At 43.5% G+C, this 19,187-nt stretch overlaps 1 protein-coding gene across 1 annotated transcript in view; it reads right to left on the bottom strand.

Annotated features, from left to right (window-relative positions):
- Window positions 1-8,926: 8,926 nt before the first annotated feature.
- LTK (leukocyte receptor tyrosine kinase) overlaps window positions 8,927-19,187 on the bottom strand; it is an 87,659-nt gene continuing 77,398 nt past the window's right edge. Inside the window, exons 25-29 of the mRNA XM_018560057.1 lie at window positions 17,692-17,784; window positions 16,899-17,000; window positions 15,399-15,533; window positions 14,468-14,558; window positions 8,927-10,016 (exon numbers count right to left, since the gene is read on the bottom strand). Coding sequence (XP_018415559.1) covers window positions 9,639-10,016; window positions 14,468-14,558; window positions 15,399-15,533; window positions 16,899-17,000; window positions 17,692-17,784 — 799 coding nt within the window. The 3' untranslated portion in view covers window positions 8,927-9,638. The remainder of the gene's footprint in view (window positions 10,017-14,467; window positions 14,559-15,398; window positions 15,534-16,898; window positions 17,001-17,691; window positions 17,785-19,187) is intronic.

The raw sequence follows: 19,187 nt of genomic DNA, 5'->3' as shown, positions 1-19,187 counted from the left end.
TAGAAATATATGTAAGTGTTAGAACCTCTGTCAGGTTACTTTTAGGGCCTGTGTTGATGGGTTTTGGGCTTTTGTCGATGGCATCAGTTTGAGACGCTTCTGAGGTCATTCAAAATTCAGGTGCATTTAATATGCAGTTGACCTTCTCCTGACCTTAATTTTACCTGCTTTAGGGGTTTTGCATTCCCATAGACTTGTAGGACATGAAGCAAACAAAAGCCCCTTGATACAGGCCCCTACTGTCTGTGTCTTCCTCTCTCAGTGACAATTACTTCCCCTATTTCTTGTCCTGCTCTCATAGGGGCAGGAAGCGAGGTGAAATCTCCCCATCAGGGTCACGAACAGCAGTATAAAGTTGTATTTATTCTTCCCAAGTCTCTCCAAAACAAAAATAAATACTAAAAAGTAGGGCTGCACTGATACCGATATCAGTATCGCTACTTGTACTCGTGAAAATACCCTGATACCTAGCGCCGCTGCTGGCCCTTTAAATTTTTAATAGACTTTGGCTGCCAGAAGTCCCATGCTTGCTGGGGACCTCGTGATAGCTGTCTCTGGCATTGCCGGTCCCGTTTCACATCTCCTCCTTCCCGAGACTGTCCTGGACAGCCCTACATGCAGCCCCGGTAAAATGCGAACGCAGCCCCGGAGAGCCTGGCGCCCGGTACCCGCCAGTACAGCCCTGGACATGCAGCCCTGGAGAGCCCCACATGCAGCCCTGGTGACACTCAAAGGCAGCCCTGGTGAGACCTGCATGCAACCCTGATGAGATGCAAGTGCAGCCCTGGCGACACCCAAAAGCAGCCCTGGAGAGACCCATATGCAGCCCTGGTGACACCCAAATGCAGCCCTAGAGAGACCCACATGCAGTCCTGGTGACACCCAAAGGCAGCCCTGGTGACACCCAAAGACAGCCCTGGAGAGACCCATATGCAGTACTGGTGACACCCAAACGCAGCCCTAGAGAGACCCACATGCAGCCCTGGTGACACCCAAAGGCAGCCCTGGTGAGATGCGAACGCAGCCCTGGTGAGACGCAAACGCAGCCCGGGTGAGACGCAAACGCAGCCCTGGTGACACCCAAACGCAGCCCTGGAGAGACCCACTTGCAGCCATGGTGACACCCAAAGGCAGCCCTGATGAGACCTGTATGCAGTATTGGTGAGATGCAAACGCAGCCCTGGTGACACCTATACACAGCCCTGGAGAGACCCACATGCAGCCCTGGTGACACACCCAAACGCATTCCTGGAGAGACCCACATGCAGCCCTGGTGACACCCAAACGCAGCCCTAGAGAGACCCACATGCAGCCCTGGTGACACCCAAAGGCAGCCCTGGTGAGATGCGAACGCAGCCCTGGTGAGACGCAAACGCAGCCCTGGTGACACCCAAACGCAGCCCTGGAGAGACCCACTTGCAGCCATGGTGACACCCAAAGGCAGCCCTGGTGAGACCTGTATGCAGCATTGGTAAGATGCAAACGCAGCCCTGGTGACACCTATACAGAGCCCTGGAGAGACCCACATGCAGCCCTGGTGACACACCCAAACGCAGTCCTGGAGAGACCCACATGCAGCCCTGGTGATACTCAAAGGCAGCCCCGGTGAGACCTGCATGTAGCCCTGGTGAGACGCGCAAATGCAGCCCTGGTGAGAGAGCATGCAGCCCTGGTGAGGCAGCACACAGCCAGGGGCGTATCATGCCTGGCTGAGACCCAAATGCAGCCCTAGAGAGACGGCACAAAGCCCAGGTAAGCCGGTTGCCATTCTCCAATGCTGTATAATCATGGATTGATGGGATTACTGAATTATAATGGGTTGAGTTTCAGTCCTTAATAATTATAAAGAAATTGCACTAAAATAATTTTTTTGTATTGTTTTGGAAAAAAAGTCACATGTCCCTTTAAGAAAAAGTATTGATAATTAGTATGGGCGAGTACCTGAGGGAAAGTCCTTGTACTTGGTCTTGAAAAAATGGTATCGGTGCATCCCTAAAAAAAATGTTGGCTGGAGTTGGACATGGTAAAAGTGTCTGAATGTACTTGCTGTATACGCTGCACACACATACCCTAGTTCTTGTACCCAAAAAAATTCCCCAGCACACTCACCAGCCATCCTGAAAAATAAATTACACTGTAAAGCTGGCCATACACCTATAGATGATCTACAGATTTTCTATGGTCAGATGGAAAAAGTGCAACAGATTCCTCCATCTACGCTAAACTGTGTGGATGAAGGAATCTCCCGCTGGGCCAAGCCCGAGGATCTTGCTAGTCGGCCCCGCTGGCTGTCAAAATACCTGAACCCTCTGATTGGATGCAGGCATTGTTCAGGTATTTTGAGAGCCAGCGGGGCCTACTAGAAAGATACTGAAGCTTGGCCCAGCGGTAGATTCCTCCATCCACACAGTTTGGAGGAATCTGTTGCACTTTTTCCATCTGACCATAGACATTCTGCAGATAATCTATTGGTGTATGGCCAGCTTTATTCCCGGTTCACACCTGGGCGTTTTGTAGCACATTCCTACACTCTGCAAAACGCTCAAACACCGAAATCCCATTATTTCCTATGGGTATGGTTCACACCTGGGCGTATTACAGGCCGTATGAACGCGCTACAAAATGCCCTACGCCCAAAGAAGTACAGGAGCTTCTTTAGGGTGTATTTGCCGCGCGTATCCATTGGGATACAGCCAGGTAGCCTTTGGAAACGCGCGTTTGTCGACAGGAAACGCGCAACAAACGCGCATATTGGATACGCCTAGGTGTGAACACAGCCTTACTTTTCTGATTTTAACCTGGTAGTTAGACAGTGCATTTTTTTTTTTGCAGGGTGTGTTGGGAAATGTTTGCTTTTGTCCTGTGTAAAGCCCTTCCATGTGCACCTTGTTATAAAGCTAGGTATGAATTGATGAGTACGTTTGCCATTTGGTGTGGGGACACACTGGGGGCTACAGCTGCCATTGTGATGTGTGGGCCTTGGTGTGTCCCTGTACCTTTTAAGGAGGTTGGGCTGCCTTCTGGAAAACCCAATTCATTCTTTGCTATATATGCTCCAAGATAGAGGCTCTCATAGATTAAGTTAGGACCACACACACTTGGCGTGGCAGTGCGGCTTCCACGTACTTTGCAAAAACCTCTGTTTTTAACCCTAATAGTTAAGGTGTCCACACACCTTACAATTTATCTGCAGATTTTCTGTGGTCAGATGGAAAAGGTGCAACAGATTCCTCCATCTACATTAAACTGTGTGGATGGAGGAATCTCCACCTGGGCCAATCTGTTCCACTTTTTCCATCTGACCACAGAAAATCTGCAGATAAATTGTAAGGTGTGTGGGCACCTTTAGACGGTGTCTTTTTTTGCTGGCTGGTGAGTGTGCAGGGGAATTTCTGCTTTTGTACTGTGCATGATCAAAGACGCACTGGTACCCACGTTGTGCATAAGGGGTGCATGTGCACACCCATTCTTGACCACGGTTCCAAATGGCTTATTTAAAGTCACTTACTGCATGCGTTCAGTGCTGAAAGTGCTCTATGTCTTTATTAAATAGTTATTTATTTATTATTAGTATTTATATAGTGACGACAATTTTACACAGTGCTTATTCACATCAGTCCCTGCCGTCAAGGAGCTTACAATCTAAGGTCCCTATCTCACAGGCATACATACCGGGCCAATTTAGACAGAAGCCAATTAACCTGCCAGCATGTCTTTGGAGTGTAAGAGGAAACTGGAGTACCCGGAGGAAACCCACGCAAGCACAGGGAGAACATACACGACAAAATGTACAAAAAATTAGGATAAAGGGTAACAATAGTGCCGCAGGGCGGGGACCATGTGGTTGCTGTACAAGTCTTCAAATTGATTTCTTTGTTCCTCTTGAGTCCTTGAGCTCTAGATTGCACATGGGGCCTCAACTTTTTGCCCAGAATAAAATAAAGACTGTCCAAATGATCCAAGAAGGGGCTACAGACAGGCAGAGAGATTAATCTCAACACCGCAACAGACAAATGGGTAGTTTTTGCAAGCGGAAAAATGTGGAATAGTTTTCCACATGAGCTGTTTTGAGCCAACTTATTAGACTGCTTCATAAATGGGCTGATGCGTTTACAAATGCATTCACTGGGTTGATGCATGTAGGTTTGTGGCAACCTCCTGCATTATTTTAAGGCTACAACTCTGCACTGAATGGCCTGTGGGGGGAAGCAACATTTTAAAAAGGATGTACCATCTGTCCTTGGTATGCATAAAAGCTGACTGTGGTGCATTGCTCACCATTCATTTCTAATGGCACCCCAGCATACCTTGCCAGTAGAATGCACGTGTGTTTCGGTACACCACAATGCACAGATGTGAACTATGTGTACACTGTTGTGAATAGCATTGAAAATTTGCTGCAGGCCTGTTAAAACCTGTGCTGTCAAAATAAATTGGGCTTCCTTAACACAATACACGATAACTTGCAAAATACCACATGTTAACATGTATGCGATAATGCACCACAATGGAGCAAAAATGTCTGAATGGGCCCTTCTAACTTCTTTACCCTGAAAAGTGAAATTACAGTTGGAGAGCTTGTAATTACTGCAAAATCAGAGCAGTACAACATGGATTACATAGATGCCTCATTAACTCTAGGTTACATAGGTGTGCACACAGGGTATGCTGGGTTTGCCTGGGCACACCCTAACCACCCCGAGTGCAACACTGAAACTGCAACAGCAGGCACCATGTTTTTAGTCACTGAGCTGGTGGAGAGATCACAAAGATCTCTGTGACCGGCTCAGCGATGCAGAACACTGCAGCACTTGCCACTTACATTCCTCACATACAATCTGCAGTCCTCGGTGCCTGGGAAGCTGCAAGGGAGCGTGGCTGCAGCTTCCCTGTCTTCCCCTCCAATTGGGAAACCGGGCGGGTGGTCACATAACCAAGACCAGGCTCCCTGCTTCATTACTGCACCCCTGCTTGAAGAGGTTAGGGACAGTTGAAGAGCTAGGACAGTATCAGCACCAATTCAGCGATGATTTGAGGATCTACAGCCGAGTGATGCACAATTAAGATACATTGTTGTCAATAGTTAAGGTACCTGAGTGCAATTTTAAGATTTAACTCCTGAGTTTAGCATCACTTTATGTTTACTATAACCGCCACTTAAGATGGAAAATATAATTTTCAACCAGCGTTCTTTACCAAGACAAATCAGGACAAAAAAGATAACAATTTGTGTTTAAAGGAAATGTCTTTATTCATATTACCACAATATTCCATCTATTAATAACAGCAGCCTGCGCAAGGCTATATTCTATTTAGTTTCATTGCCATATCCCTTTAAGAGGACCTGTTGACTACCCACAGTGTTGGCAGCCATTTTAAGTTTTAATATCAGTTGCGGAGTTTACTACAGTTTCCATATTTTAATGATGCCCCTCTGGTTTGATTAGTTGCCGCAAAAGGTACATATAGACCTTCTTTCAGCAACAAATAAAGATTTCAGCATAAGTCCGAGATGCTATACTTGTGAAGGGATAGTCATCTTTTTGCATCAAATTCCTCTATCTCCTGTTTTTACAAAACTGTCCCCCCTAAGCCTGATGTATTGATCTGTACAAATTATTCACTTTAAAGTACTGTATATGTAAAGGCATTGGGGAGTGGGGAAGGAATATACTCCCAGTCAGGTTTTTTTTTGCGGTGTGTGTCCACGTTGGGGCAATTCCCTCTATTTGACTTTGTGGCCATTGTGTTTAAGACCAAAAAAGATGGGATATCCAATGCTTCATTCAGGACACCTGTTCTTATGACAACTCTAAGATGAAAGTTACATTCACTTTGGAGAGGTTTCCTCTCATTTCCTGTTACATCTCCAGGACGGGAAGTGAAGGGAAGTCTCCCTATTTGGACACAGGCAGCAAAGAAAATAACCTACTAAGGGTTTCACCCCTTCCTTATTCTAAAACTTAAAACAATTTGTCTTACAAACACTTTAACTACCAAAAATGATTGAACTCTTCTTTTTTTGTTGTCAGAGTCCATTCTGTAATCAGTGTGTAAATAATGTTTTACAACAGGATTGTAAATTAAATGGACGATTTTTTTTTATTTCCTCACTCCTATAACTTGAAAAAGTTGCTTGCAGACAGCAGGATACATTTTTTAACCAAGCAATGTGTTTAAAGTGACACTGAATTTAGGAATTAAGCCTTAACAATGCATTGAAGTACCCTAACTAGTCACTGCTCCTAGCTCACTCCTGTGATGGACTACAATCTCACGTTTAGTTTACTCATTTGTATTGAGACTGTAGTCCATCACATTAGTGAGATGGGAGTGGTGGCTACTTTACAACACACACAGGGACCATGGGGAACCAAAGTATCCACCCTCCAAAAGGAAGGACAGTGTCGGCACCAATTCAGAGATGATTTGAGGATCTACAGCCGAGTGATACACAAATAAGATACATTTCTGTTAATAGTTGGGGTACTTGAATGCATTTTTAAGATTTAATTACTGAATTTAGTGTCAGTTTAACTGAAAATGTATAATGTAATATCCCTTTGTAGCTGTTAATCATTGCAACTTCCTGTATCTGCATCACATGCTTTATGCACAAAAAACTATTGATTGTATGCATCTAATTTTATACCTAAAACATTGAAAGAGCTTGGCAAAGACATGTCATTGGCTTAAACATTTTGGTGCTCAGAAAGTTGATAGGTCCGCTCTTATTCTTTCAGCCCAATTAGACTGTCAGTTTAAATTGGCTAAATACATTCCAGGTGTATCAACACAAAAGATGTGCAGAGTCTTAAAGTTTGTTTTCTTTAAAAATCAGCCATAACCTGATTAGAAAAACGTGTCCAGCCAATGCTATAGAGAAAGACCCTTGCTCTCTGCTAGAGATTCCCAATCCGCAGGGAGCATGAGCTTTGCTAATAGGTCCGACTCAGCAGGGTGTGTGTCAGACCCGTGTAGTGAGACCACTGCTTCCTCACAGAGAACAAGTGTCCCACTCTGAGGCTGTTGGCAGGGGACAGGCTTGTCTACCAAGGCTGTGTCTGCTTTTAAAATAATGTAGCCCCCATCACCTTCTGTGATGTGGCTACTAGACATTTAGTGATAGCCAGGGCTGTAGACAGCCTGGCTGGATTTGTAGTGGCAGTTATGTGGTTAATCCCAGGTGTCTAGCCTTGCCTGTACCCCCCTGGGCGGAGTGAGACTCTGTCATATTGTGGGACAGCCAATGGTGGATACTGTAATGTATGTACAGTACAGCAGCCAATCACTGGGCTTCTCTCAGCCAGTGGTGCATGCTTGTATAGAGTACATATATTGGTGGGAGCTGCCATGTGCTCTCTCGCCGGGACCAGCCATGGATTAGGGCTGGGTCCTGTTCAGCCTGTCCCCCAGGCTAGGCCGAGGCCTGGGGGTGGGCATGGGCTGTTGTGAGGGAAAGGTTTTCCCTGAGGCTTCCAACATGGAGGAGGCCTGAGAGACTGGAAGAGGAAGAGAACCGGGACCAGTGCAGGGTCTTTAAGTACCCTGGAACTAAGTGGACTTCAGAGCATGGTCGGTGTCTTTCCTGAATTGAGGATCTGCATCCATCCTGACTGTCTGTCACATCTGTGGTTATCTGATGTCTCCCAGGTGGATCTATACTAATATTTCTACAAGGTTTGGTGAGTCTGGAGCTTATGATGGCTACCCATGGACACATAGAGCCCCTATACCCTCTCTCCCAAATTGGATGTTCAATAAATCGTTTACTTAGCATCTTACTACTGGAGTGGACATCAGTTTATGGGCACCAGGAGAAGGGCGGTTAGGGCTATTGGGTGGGCAGCTGAAGATCATCCCCTAGACCGACTAGAAGTGAACCGCGCAACCAGCGGCTCCTACGGGGGTTATCGCTACAATAAAATAAACTGTCAGACATTGAACACCTTTTATTTTTTTTAATGATTTAAACTGAATATTCAATCAGGCTTTAAAACCTGTTAATGTAAATGCTTGTCTAAAGCCTAAAATGGCTACCTTCAGAGTGACAGGTAACAGGTCCTCTTTAACTGCTACTGACCGACAGAAAAGAGCAATACAAATATTGACATCTATGCACTATGCAGAGAGACCATAGCTTAAAACTTAGGTGAATGTTCATTTTAATAAGTTCACCGAACCTTAGAAGTACATGACAGCTCCACTATGAAGTATAGTCCCTTCCAGCTAGTTTGGCAGTGATGGGTTGGGTGTACAAGCAGAAGGGAGATAAAGGAAGTGTCTTTGTTATAAAAATATTGTGACAGGGTACACGATTCTGTGTATGTCAGCGAGAGGTTGAAAAGGGCAGCTTTCCCTGGCTAGGAAAGGGTTAAGCCTGGCCAACAGGTAAACCTCCTCTCTCTCTATTAATTAGCCTGCACCTGATAGTGACTGGGAGGGAGTGAGAGCTCAGAGTGAGATCCAGGCTGCACTGGATGGACACAGACTGGAGAGTGTCTGCATATCTGGGGAATAAGGTCTGTCAGAATAATTGTTTGTATTGGACTGTGGTTTTTGTCCATTTATACTGGAAGCTGGAATAGCTGCTCCAGTAGGACGTAGTGAGGGACACTACTGTTTAGTTAGCCTCCTAAGGTGGAGTAGGCCTTTTTATTTGTGTTACTTTTTCGTTGGATGCAATAAAGCTGCATTTATTGCCATTACTGTTTAAAGACCAGTGACTTTCCTACAATATATAATGTTGACTCCACAGTCGGCAGCAAATTGACTGCAGTAATGCTGCTTAAATGAAGCCCTTGTTCAGAACTTACGTTTTCTCCAGAAATTCCATGCTTCCTATAAGGACAAACAGTTCCTCTACGTCTGTGCAGATGGCAGCTGTGCAGAGAACTATAGAAGTGCATCACTTCTATAGTTTAGATGCATGTTACCCTGTACGAAAGGTTCACCCAACTGCACTTATTCCAATGGGATGTACTGGAAACCGTCTTTATTTTACAATATGCTTTGACCAGAATCTAATATTTGCCGGTGCTGAGTTCTCATCCTAGCCTTACGAGCTTGACAGTTGCATTAACCACAGATATTTCCAGTGGAATATGAGACTTTACTCTGAGTATATCTTGTCCCTTTGTGTTCTTAGTTACAAAGCTTTACATTAACCAGACATTTCAACAGAACAACCTATTCTTAGTATAGAGTTCTATGGCTTATTTTAACGGATATCAGATTGCAGTTAGAATCCTGTTTATAAAGAGGAGATGTGTATTACTAAAGCAGACATTCTATATTTTCAGACCTTATTCCCATTCATAAAGTAAACTCAAGAGAAATAAAAAAATATATTAATTTGCTAGGAAGTGAGGTCAATGCCAGTATGCTGCTTTCAGCTGAAGTCTTTAAAGTTCTCCTTAGAAATATATTTCACAGTGTTAACTGGGGATATCAAGTTTTTTTTATTTTGCCTGCAATCCAACTTAAAACAAGTGAAGGTGATTAGAAGGTGTAGTGAGTTTTCTTTGGAAATGCTGAAACATCTGGCTTGTGGTAGAGAGACAGCTCCCACAGTTCCAAGGTATAAACCTGAGTCTTCTTATCCTAGTCAGAAACTAAGATGCTTAAGCAGGTCAGCATCAGCAGGTGCTTTCCATTACCCAAGACCCGTACGTTGGGTTCCAGAGATTTTTGGATTTGTTTTTTAGTTTGTGGGACATTTGAGGTTTTGTCTCTGAAGTGGAGATTGGGTTTGCTGGGGCCCATGAGCCTTCTGAAGGTTCGCCAACGCTCGGAGCTCGGAGGTTCCAGCTTGCTAGGTTTTCAACCCGTAACTCCTCAGGAATATCTCCTAGCTTATGCTCCATGGTCTGTGTGTCCATCATAACCGGGAGAGTAGGATTGCACAAAAGAGGTGTAATTCCATTACAGATGGTTGGCCGCATTATTGTGCTGCCTTCGTCTTCTTGGGCTGGACAACTTTCTACAGGGAGATCAGTATTGATGACATCAGGATCCTGAAAGACATAATTATTATGATTATTATACAGGATTTATATAGCGCCAACAGTTTGCGCAGCGCTTTACAATATAAGGAAGACATTACAATCACAATACAATTCAAGACAAGATGGTAAGGAGGGACCTGCTCGTGAGGGCTTACAATCTAAAAGGGAGGGGCAAGTGATACATGAGGAGGTAGCTGTGTGGGGATGAATTGTTTGAGAACATGATGGTTCAGTGGTTAGTTTGAGGTGGGATAGGCTTCCCTGAAGAGACGAGTCTCTCTAAGACATGATAGCACCAGGGACGTGCGGTCAGGTGAGGCAGAGCCTCACCTAGAATTATGGAGGAAAAAGCTGTCAGCTTCTTGTCTGAAGCTGACAGCTTTTTCTCCATTCAGATCGGCATCTAACAGGTTACACAGCAGGGAAATCCTCCCCGCTGTGTAACCTGTCATGGACGGAGTGCATCAGCAGTGAGGAGCAAGTGAGGGACAGGGAGGCTCCTCCCTGTCTCCTCCCTTCCTTCTTTACACTAGCTTGGGGACCGGTTGGGGGTCGGCGCTTCGGCCTACGGGGCTTCAACCGGCGGGGGTGGGGAATACCTCACCCGGAACAAGAGGTACCGCACGTCACTGGAGAATTTACCATTCTCTACAAAAACATATAGTTTGGTGATTCATGTATTGAGCAGCTAAATTACTAATAACATTCATGAGTATATATTGTAAAACTCCAGATAGATAGTGAACTTTGGAGACAAATATTATGGTACAGGATGTGGCTGTCATTAGGTACTCATACTAATAGACCTTAAACTGGACTCTTCAGTAACTTTACAAGTTTTCACAAATTCCTGACATGTCAAAATATACAGAAACACTTTAAGGTCCAGTGTGGATAGGATTCAATGAGCAAATACAAGATGTTTTTGACAGCAGTTTTAGCTTCTAAAATCATTCAGAACTCATGGCATATCATCTGCAGTTGATGTGCTTTAAAATGCTTTTGCATTTCCATATACCTGTATGGGCAGAAAAGTTGTACTGAAGCCAACAAAGCCCATTACCACTGGCATTTAATAGTCAAAAAATGCCCTATCTTTAATAATGAAAAAGCAGCTCTTGAACTTCAGTCTAGTGACCCTGCCTAGGCTGAGATGATGTCATCAGTCTTCAGCAGGCAGGAGGAAGCATTTCCTCACGCTCCCTTTCCTCAGTCCTTACTCAAACTGCAAATCATAAGACGAGAAGCTGCAGTAAGGGGCTGATTTGCTTCAAAACAACCAAGAACTGTTAAGACGCCAGGATTTACATGACTATGTCATTGCCGAGCCAGCATCTCAGTCTAGGAAGTAGATGCTGACCCTGGATGATGCTTAAACAAAGATGGAGTTGTCTCTCAGTTACGCTCCTCTGCTCAGTGGGCGGATGGAATAGCCAGCCTGCTATTGGCTTTTGCACTTTGAAATAGACAGGGGGCGCCATTGGGGGTGAGTGGTCAAGGCCGCGCCCTAGGTATCAGTGCTCCCTAGGCAGCTGCCTAGTTTGCCTAGTGGCAGCACCGGCACTGCCTGTAGGTTTTACACTTACATATTACTTAGGATTCATGCGCATACCATAAGAAAATATATCTGATGCTAGGTCCACTTTAACATATTACAGGCTATAGCTATAGGTGATTATGCAGAGGTAGATCCCTCTCCAAGAGTGAAAAGTGGAGGGCTACCTGCACATGCGAAATATGTTCTCTAGACTGCTGGTTTTTCTCTGTGACTTGGCTAGTTGGACTCTCTGGTGCGCAAGCAGTGAAGAAACCATTTTGCTTACCAAAGGGAACAACTACATTTTCCAACCTCTGTGTACAGCAGGAGTGGACAAACTCCTGCTGTACACCTTGTACTCCATCAGTGGTGAAACTACAAACCCCTATCATGCATCTGTCTCTGTGAGTCATGTCTATGGCTGCGAGAATCATGCAATGTCTCATGAGATTTGTAGTTCCACAACAGCTGGAGGGCCGGAGTTTGCCCACCCCTGGTGAACTGGAAGGAGTACCTTCAATTCATCAAGGCGCTTGTTACCACTAATGATTAACTTTTTACACGGTCCAGTTGTTATTAAAAAAAAAATTCAAGCAATGCTTGAATTTGTTGCATTGCTTGCAAATTTCAGGTAGAGTAATGGGCTCACATAATGCTAGACCCAGGGGAAGCCTGGCACAAAAAGTACTAGATGACAAGCAGTACTATGTTTTCTGTGAATAGACTACATGCAGGAAGGAAAAGATGCATTGTTAAAATCAGGGCACGCAGGCAGCAAAAAGACTAATTTGCCTCTTATTACTCACATAGTTAAATCACGGTCCCAGTGGCCCAATTTTTTTAGCCTTTGTGAGTAATGCTATTCATCTCTTCTGTCACAGAGGTCTGTACTCCAGGGATATGTTGGATGCTATAGACTAATGATCTACACCTCTGTCCGGTGAATCAGGCCATGTTTGTCCTCCAGAGGGGTGTAGGGTTGCCACCTGTCCAGGATTCACCCGGACAGTTCGGGTTTTGAATGCTGTGTCCGGGTTTCACGGCAGCAGAAACCCGAACACAAGATGTCAGACAGACAGGGGCAACCAAAATTAAGATAGGGGCTACTGGCCCCCCACTGGAAATAGTCTCTACTGTGATATTTACATATGAATGGGTGACGCTATATACATATGAATAAACCATGAATGTTTCTCCCAAAAAAATATCCGTGTGTCGCTAGAGTGTTCGGGTTTTGGTGAAAGAAAAGGTGGCAACCCTAGAGGGGTGTCATATATTGATGATGTGTGCGGCTCTAGTTTATTTCTGCTTCGTGGAATATTACTAGAATTGTCTGGGGACATCCCCTGTGGAGCAATCTAATCTGTCCTGAGAAGGGAGGGTGAAACAGTCTGTTAATAGCTGTGAATTTATGAACAAAATAATCCCTCATTATATTTTTAAAAAATTTATGAACAAAAAAATCCCTCATAATATTTTTTAAAAATCTGCAAAAAAAAAAATTGCAGACAATTGCTTTACCCAGAGGAAAATGGAGTATCACAATCAATGATATGGCAATATTATTATTATCAATATTATTATATTGCAATTAATATTATATTATTATCTGTGATTTACATTTAACTGGTGTCTAGAAGGAAACTCTATCTTTATATATTTTATCTTTCTTTTTGGTCCAAAACAATAACACATTGACATTTATTTGCCCAGAATAAAACGATTGAACATTCCTAACCTACATCTTAATGATTCAGCGAGGCTTGGGGCAATTGCACACAGACTAACAATTGTTCCTTTACCCCATGGCTTAGACGCATGCAGACTAATGTTTACCTGTGCATAAGGGGCCCATTAGGCCTTTGCGGTCCATTGCAGCGTTTTACAGCATGTGCATTTCCATATGTTACATTAAGGCAGTGCCAATGCACAACAACGGAAGTAAAACTGGACCTGCAGCAGCAGAATTTTTTCACGCAGCGCACCAATCTTTATGGTGTGATGCAGTGCAGGATTATTGGCACCTACTTTTGCTCTGCGTTGGGGTGCCATTCTAGAAGAAGACTAAGTGCCACAGAAAGTCAAAAATGTGCATTTTAGCCACACAGTACTGCAACGATTAGGTCTGAAGCGGCCATTAGGCCTCTTTCACATGGGCAATGCCTGTTCCGTCTTAGCAGGGGATCCTAGATGGATCCCCTGCTGAGTCAGATCAGGACGAAGATGTATGTCACATATGTGATATCCATGTCTGTTCTGATTTTTCCTCCATCCATCCAAGAAGGAAAAACAGACTCATGTAAACAGTGAGTGGCCGGATCTAAACAGAGATGAGTCCACCTATATCCGCCCACATCAGGTTAGTAAAAGTGGTCCTGGAGTCACACTGGACAGACCTGAATGGACCCAGAAGTGGGCAGATATCCTTACATCCAGCTGCCCATAGGGATGTATCTCAATCCGTTTTTGATCCATGTAATCATGGGTCAAGAACAAAATGAAGGAACAGGCCTTAAGCTTGTATTTACCTCTATGATAAAGCCAAGCTATAATGCATAAAAAGCCTGGATTAGCACAGAGAAATGTCTTTATGTTCTACATAATGTACCATGTTCTACAAGAACATGGTACATTATGATCATACAAAAATAGATTGCTGTTGTGGTAATTGGCATCTCCATGTATTTGTAGCCCCAGGATGGAATACGTGCACAAATACAGTTATAACCTGAATTAAAGACCTTTATACAGTAAACTAATGTGCAGGAACCAGTAGCAATAAATCATCGTCATATCTTTCAGATATATAACTAGTTAAGGTTCATTATGGATTACGGCATTTTATACGTTCCCGTGAATTACTGAATAAACTCATATTTGCAATGTTATAATCCAACCTGGATTTTCAGTGATATAATCCTACCTGTGTGCAGTAGATGATCCGTTCCAATATGGTTGAGAAGTTTGGTCGGTGATCTGGTGTGTGCTGCCAACACTGCGTCATTATTCGATATCTAAAACATAAAGTGACATTGGCTCATTTGCTAGTATCAGTAACATCAAACATTTTAACTGGACTTTGGGCAGATAATTTTACCACGCTTCTATTAGAACTTGTAAATATGTATGGGATGTTTCCTTTTCTTTCCTCACCCTGGCTGCAACATACCCTCTACAGACACAGGGGGACCACTATCAATCATCCAAACAATGGACCCTTTGTAGTCTTTAATGGTAAACAGAAACAGCAATATTTCTGGTAGTCAGAGGCCATGTAATCAAGGCTGTTTAGGCTGCATGAAGAAACTCAGAAACAACTTTTCTTTAATTTATGACAAGCATGAGATACTTTTTAATAATGGTAAAATTGTGATTTGTTAATGTTGGCATACACCCCATTGTTTGATGTGAAGTGTAAATTTTAATGGTAGCTTTGCTTTAAAGTGATTGTGTCACTGCAGTAAAAATATGAAAACAAGCACCCTATAAAACACACTTCCAGGTGTAATGGATACCTAGACCCCAAATGGACATTGTGGTTTCCTCCTTAGTTGCTTCCACGGTAGTGACTCAGGGGTTAGGAGGAGGAATCACTGTATGCAGCAAGGGGCCAGGTATCCGACACACCAGGAAGTGTCAGATGGCACCCGTAGCTCTTAAACAGAGTAAAGATTTTACCTATTGGAAAGGTAAGTATTAACTATCTTCTTATACTAAATGTCCTGTGTTGTTTTTTTTACTTTAACGACAAGGTAGATTGAATGATGTGGAAAATCTTGACTGCATGTTACGTTCATTACTTTAAAACTTCTAATTATCTAACTTACTTAAACCTTTGTATAGTGAACACTTACACTGGTCCTGGGCAGTTTTTGGGAGGATCCATCCGTCCACCACTTGTTACAAACTCCAGCACCTCCTGGTTGGTTTTACATGGGTAAGGCATATATCCTAATGAGAAGATCTCCCAAAGTAGTACACCAAAGGACCTATTTCAGCAAACAAAGTCTTTGTATCACTTCTACAGACCATATTACACCATGATTACATTACTATAACTCTGAAGCTGCTCCTACAACAAAATGTAAAGTGGTACAGTTGTTATTTAAAAAAAAAATTCAAGCAATGCTTGGATTTGTTGCATTGCTTGCAAATTTTCAGGTAATGGGCTCACATAATGCTAGACCCAGGGGAAGCCTGGCACAAAAAGTACTAGATGACAAGCAGTACTATGTTTTCTGTGAATAGACTACATGCAGGAAGGAAAAGATGCATTTTTAAATCAGGGCACGCAGGCAGGAAAAAACTAATTTGCCTCTTATTACTCACATAGTTAAATCACGTTCCCAGTGGCCCAATTTTTTTAGCCTTTGTGAGTAATGCTATTCATCTCTTCTGTCACAGAGGTCTGTACTCCGAGGATGTGTTGGATGCTATAGACTAATGATCTACACCTCTGTCCGGTGAATCAGGCCATGTTTGTCCTCCAGAGGGGTGTCATATATTGATGATGTGTGCGGCTCTAGTTTATTTCTGCTTCGTGGAATATTACTAGAATTGTCTGGGGACATCCCCTGTGGAGCAATCTAATCTGTCCTGAGAAGGGAGGGTGAAACAGTCTGTTAATAGCTGTGAATTTATGAACAAAATAATCCCTCATTATATTTTTAAAAAATCTGCAAAAAAAAAAATTGCAGACAATTGCTTTACCCAGAGGAAAATGGGGTATAACAATCAATGATATGGCAATATTATTATTATCGATATTATTATATTGCAATTAATATTGCAAACTTCTTTTGGGCAAATTCCAGAAGGAAGAGGTGCTGCTTAAATTGCAATTACACACGGTCACACGCACACCCGAGGTCCGGGTGCCTGCACTCGCACACACACTCTTCCCATATCGAAGAACAGGCGGCTGGGGGCAATTACATGCAGAACTTGTCCGTTCCAGGATCAGGTCATTTTATGGGCGTTCAAGCCCGTCTGAATGTGCCCTTAGCCACTCTGTCCAGCCATCAGGAGTGAAGATACCCAGTACTTCCAGGTATGGAGGAGCATGTAACTCACTCCCTTTCCTCGCATGTGAGAGCACTGGTGCTTGGCGATTGGCCTAATACTGTCACATAGGGAGTGGGGAGACAGTCCTCAGTTCTCTGTTAGCTCCAGTTAGAGTGTGACTGAAGAGGAGTGAGAAAAAGGTGAATATGTGCTGCTGTGAGGGACGGGATTTAAAATGAACTTGTAATATTGCCCTTCATGGTGAAAGCACAAGTCACAAGCACACATTTTATATTAAAAAAAAATCATGAAATAATAAAAATGATGTACTGGGCTATTAGGAAGATTACCAGGAGTCAGTCTTGGAAGTGAAGATTCCTTCTAGGAAGGCCTCGGGAGGCATCCACTTGACAGGCAGCATGGCTCTCCCTCCCTTTCGATAGTAACTTGCTCTAAAGGAAGCAAAATGCTTTATAAACACAGGTGTATCTTAACAGTTCAGACCATCATTTAAGAGAAGGAGGTATATTTTCATGTTTCCCCTCCACGCACTTCCTCTTTTGAGTCACTTGCTGAATGTATCTACAAATATCTATAGACAGCCCAAAAAAAAGTATAATTAAAACTTTTTTTTACAGTTTGCAAGTTTTGCATCTTGGAACTGCCCCCCTTTCCCATTTACCCTGCTGCCCTAGGCAGAGGCCAAAAAGTGCTGTTTTAGTAAATATAGTCATGGCATGTTATAGTAAATAAACCCCTGCTACAGTAAATACTACCTTGCCCAGCCTACTTTAGGCTGTGGCTTCTCTGACTGAAACTTTAAAACGAGTGGTAAGAGAGAAGCCATTGCTCAAAAATCATCAGATGGTGTGTAAATTTCCTCCTGAGCTATTGAGTTATGTAAACGGGCTTTAGAGCAAATAAGAACCTGAAGAATGTGAAAATGAGCCTAAAGCTCCACCTGATGGCTCAAAAAGAAAATGTCATATTAACAAGCTATGCAAGGACAGCTATTCATAAGGCAGTGTAGGGGGGTAACAAATGTTTCCTAACTCTTTGTTATTACGAGCAACACATGAACACAGACACGTTTTCTCAGCTTTTTATGAATCATTCCTGTTATTATAGAAGTGGAATTTTTACCTGTAGATGTCCCGAGCCATTCCAAAGTCACCTATTTTAGCCACACGTCCACTGCTGGTATGATTCAGGAGGCAATTTCTGGCTGCGATATCCCTAGCGGAAACCATCAAATGTAAGAATTGACCTATTTGCAATCAGTTTGCCTTGATATTGGTGATCAATCATAGCTGAGCAGTACATGTTACATCACCAGTGGCGTCACTAGGGGAGGTGCGGCCCGCACCAGGGTGACACCATTGGAGGGGGTGACACCAAAATGACTGACAGTCATTTTGGTGTAACACCCTCTGAAATGTCGGGCACTTGGTCATGGACCTAGAGCCCGACAGTTGCACGAGAGTGGAGGGGACCCGGCGGCATACCTTAACCCACCGGGGTGTAAAGTGTGATAAACTTGGATTAATGTTTGGAAAAAACAATAAATAAATATATAATTAACCCACCGGGTGAATGTCTCTCCTCTCTATGCCGCCGTCTATCACCAAGATGGCGGTCGGCAGGTTACAGCACGTGATGTTATCACGCACGTGCACGATGATGTCTCGATGGGGTGTCACCTGGTGGCCGATCCGCGTGACACCACGCCTCGGGAGACCCCTGTACATCACTACCATGATTACACGCAGAGGATTATGAGAAAAAAGGTAGCAGCCATAATAGATCAGCAGTTTTATTTCCCTGCAGAACAGGCATGTGGCTTACGTCTGCTCTTCTGGAAAACTGTAGAACAGTGTTTTAGGAAATTACTTTTTGTGCTAATCATCAGTATCAATATGGCTAGAGCTACATAGCTAGTTAGTAGCTGAAATACACTACTGAAATCACTAGAGTTGAATTTCCAGTAGTAATCAATCATTAAATAGATGAAACAAATGGGTTCCTATGGTGTGAGCTAAACAAGTAAATGAAAGCAGCAATTCATCTTAGATGATTGCACAATTTGTGTGCAATTTTTCACTATAACAGTTATTATTATTATTATACAGCATTTGTATAGCACCAACAGTTTGCGCAGCGCTTTACAATATAAGGAAGACATTACAATCACAATACAATTCAAGACAAGATGGTAAGCAGGGCCCTGCCCCTGAGGGCTTACAATCTAAAAGGGAGGGGCAAGTGATACATGAGGAGGTAGTTATGTGGGGATGAATTGTTTGAGAATGTGATGGTTAAGTTAAACTAACCATACACTACACAATCTGATTGTACTATTACCTTCATATTTACCAGCAACTATGTAGTGCAAGGTAACACAAATGTATATGTTTAAAATGTATTACAGGGTTTTATATAGCGCTAACAACTTATGCAGCATTTTACATACTGTATATTCACTACCCTGAAGGAGATTACAATGTAAGGTTCCTATCTCACATGTATACAGACAGGGGCGTATCTGCCGCGAGGCAAACAAGGCGTTTGCCTGGAGCGGCAGATGCGCTGAGGGCGGCGATGCTGCCTTGCCTAGGGCAAAGCTGCACATCCCCCCCCCC

Source organism: Nanorana parkeri, unplaced genomic scaffold (genome assembly GCF_000935625.1).
Source record: "Nanorana parkeri isolate BGI_ZX_2015 unplaced genomic scaffold, ASM93562v1 scaffold430, whole genome shotgun sequence".
Taxonomy (NCBI): Eukaryota; Metazoa; Chordata; class Amphibia; order Anura; family Dicroglossidae; genus Nanorana; species Nanorana parkeri.
The sequence above is the reverse complement of the archived record's forward strand: the minus strand, read 5'-3'. Positions and strand labels throughout refer to the sequence as shown.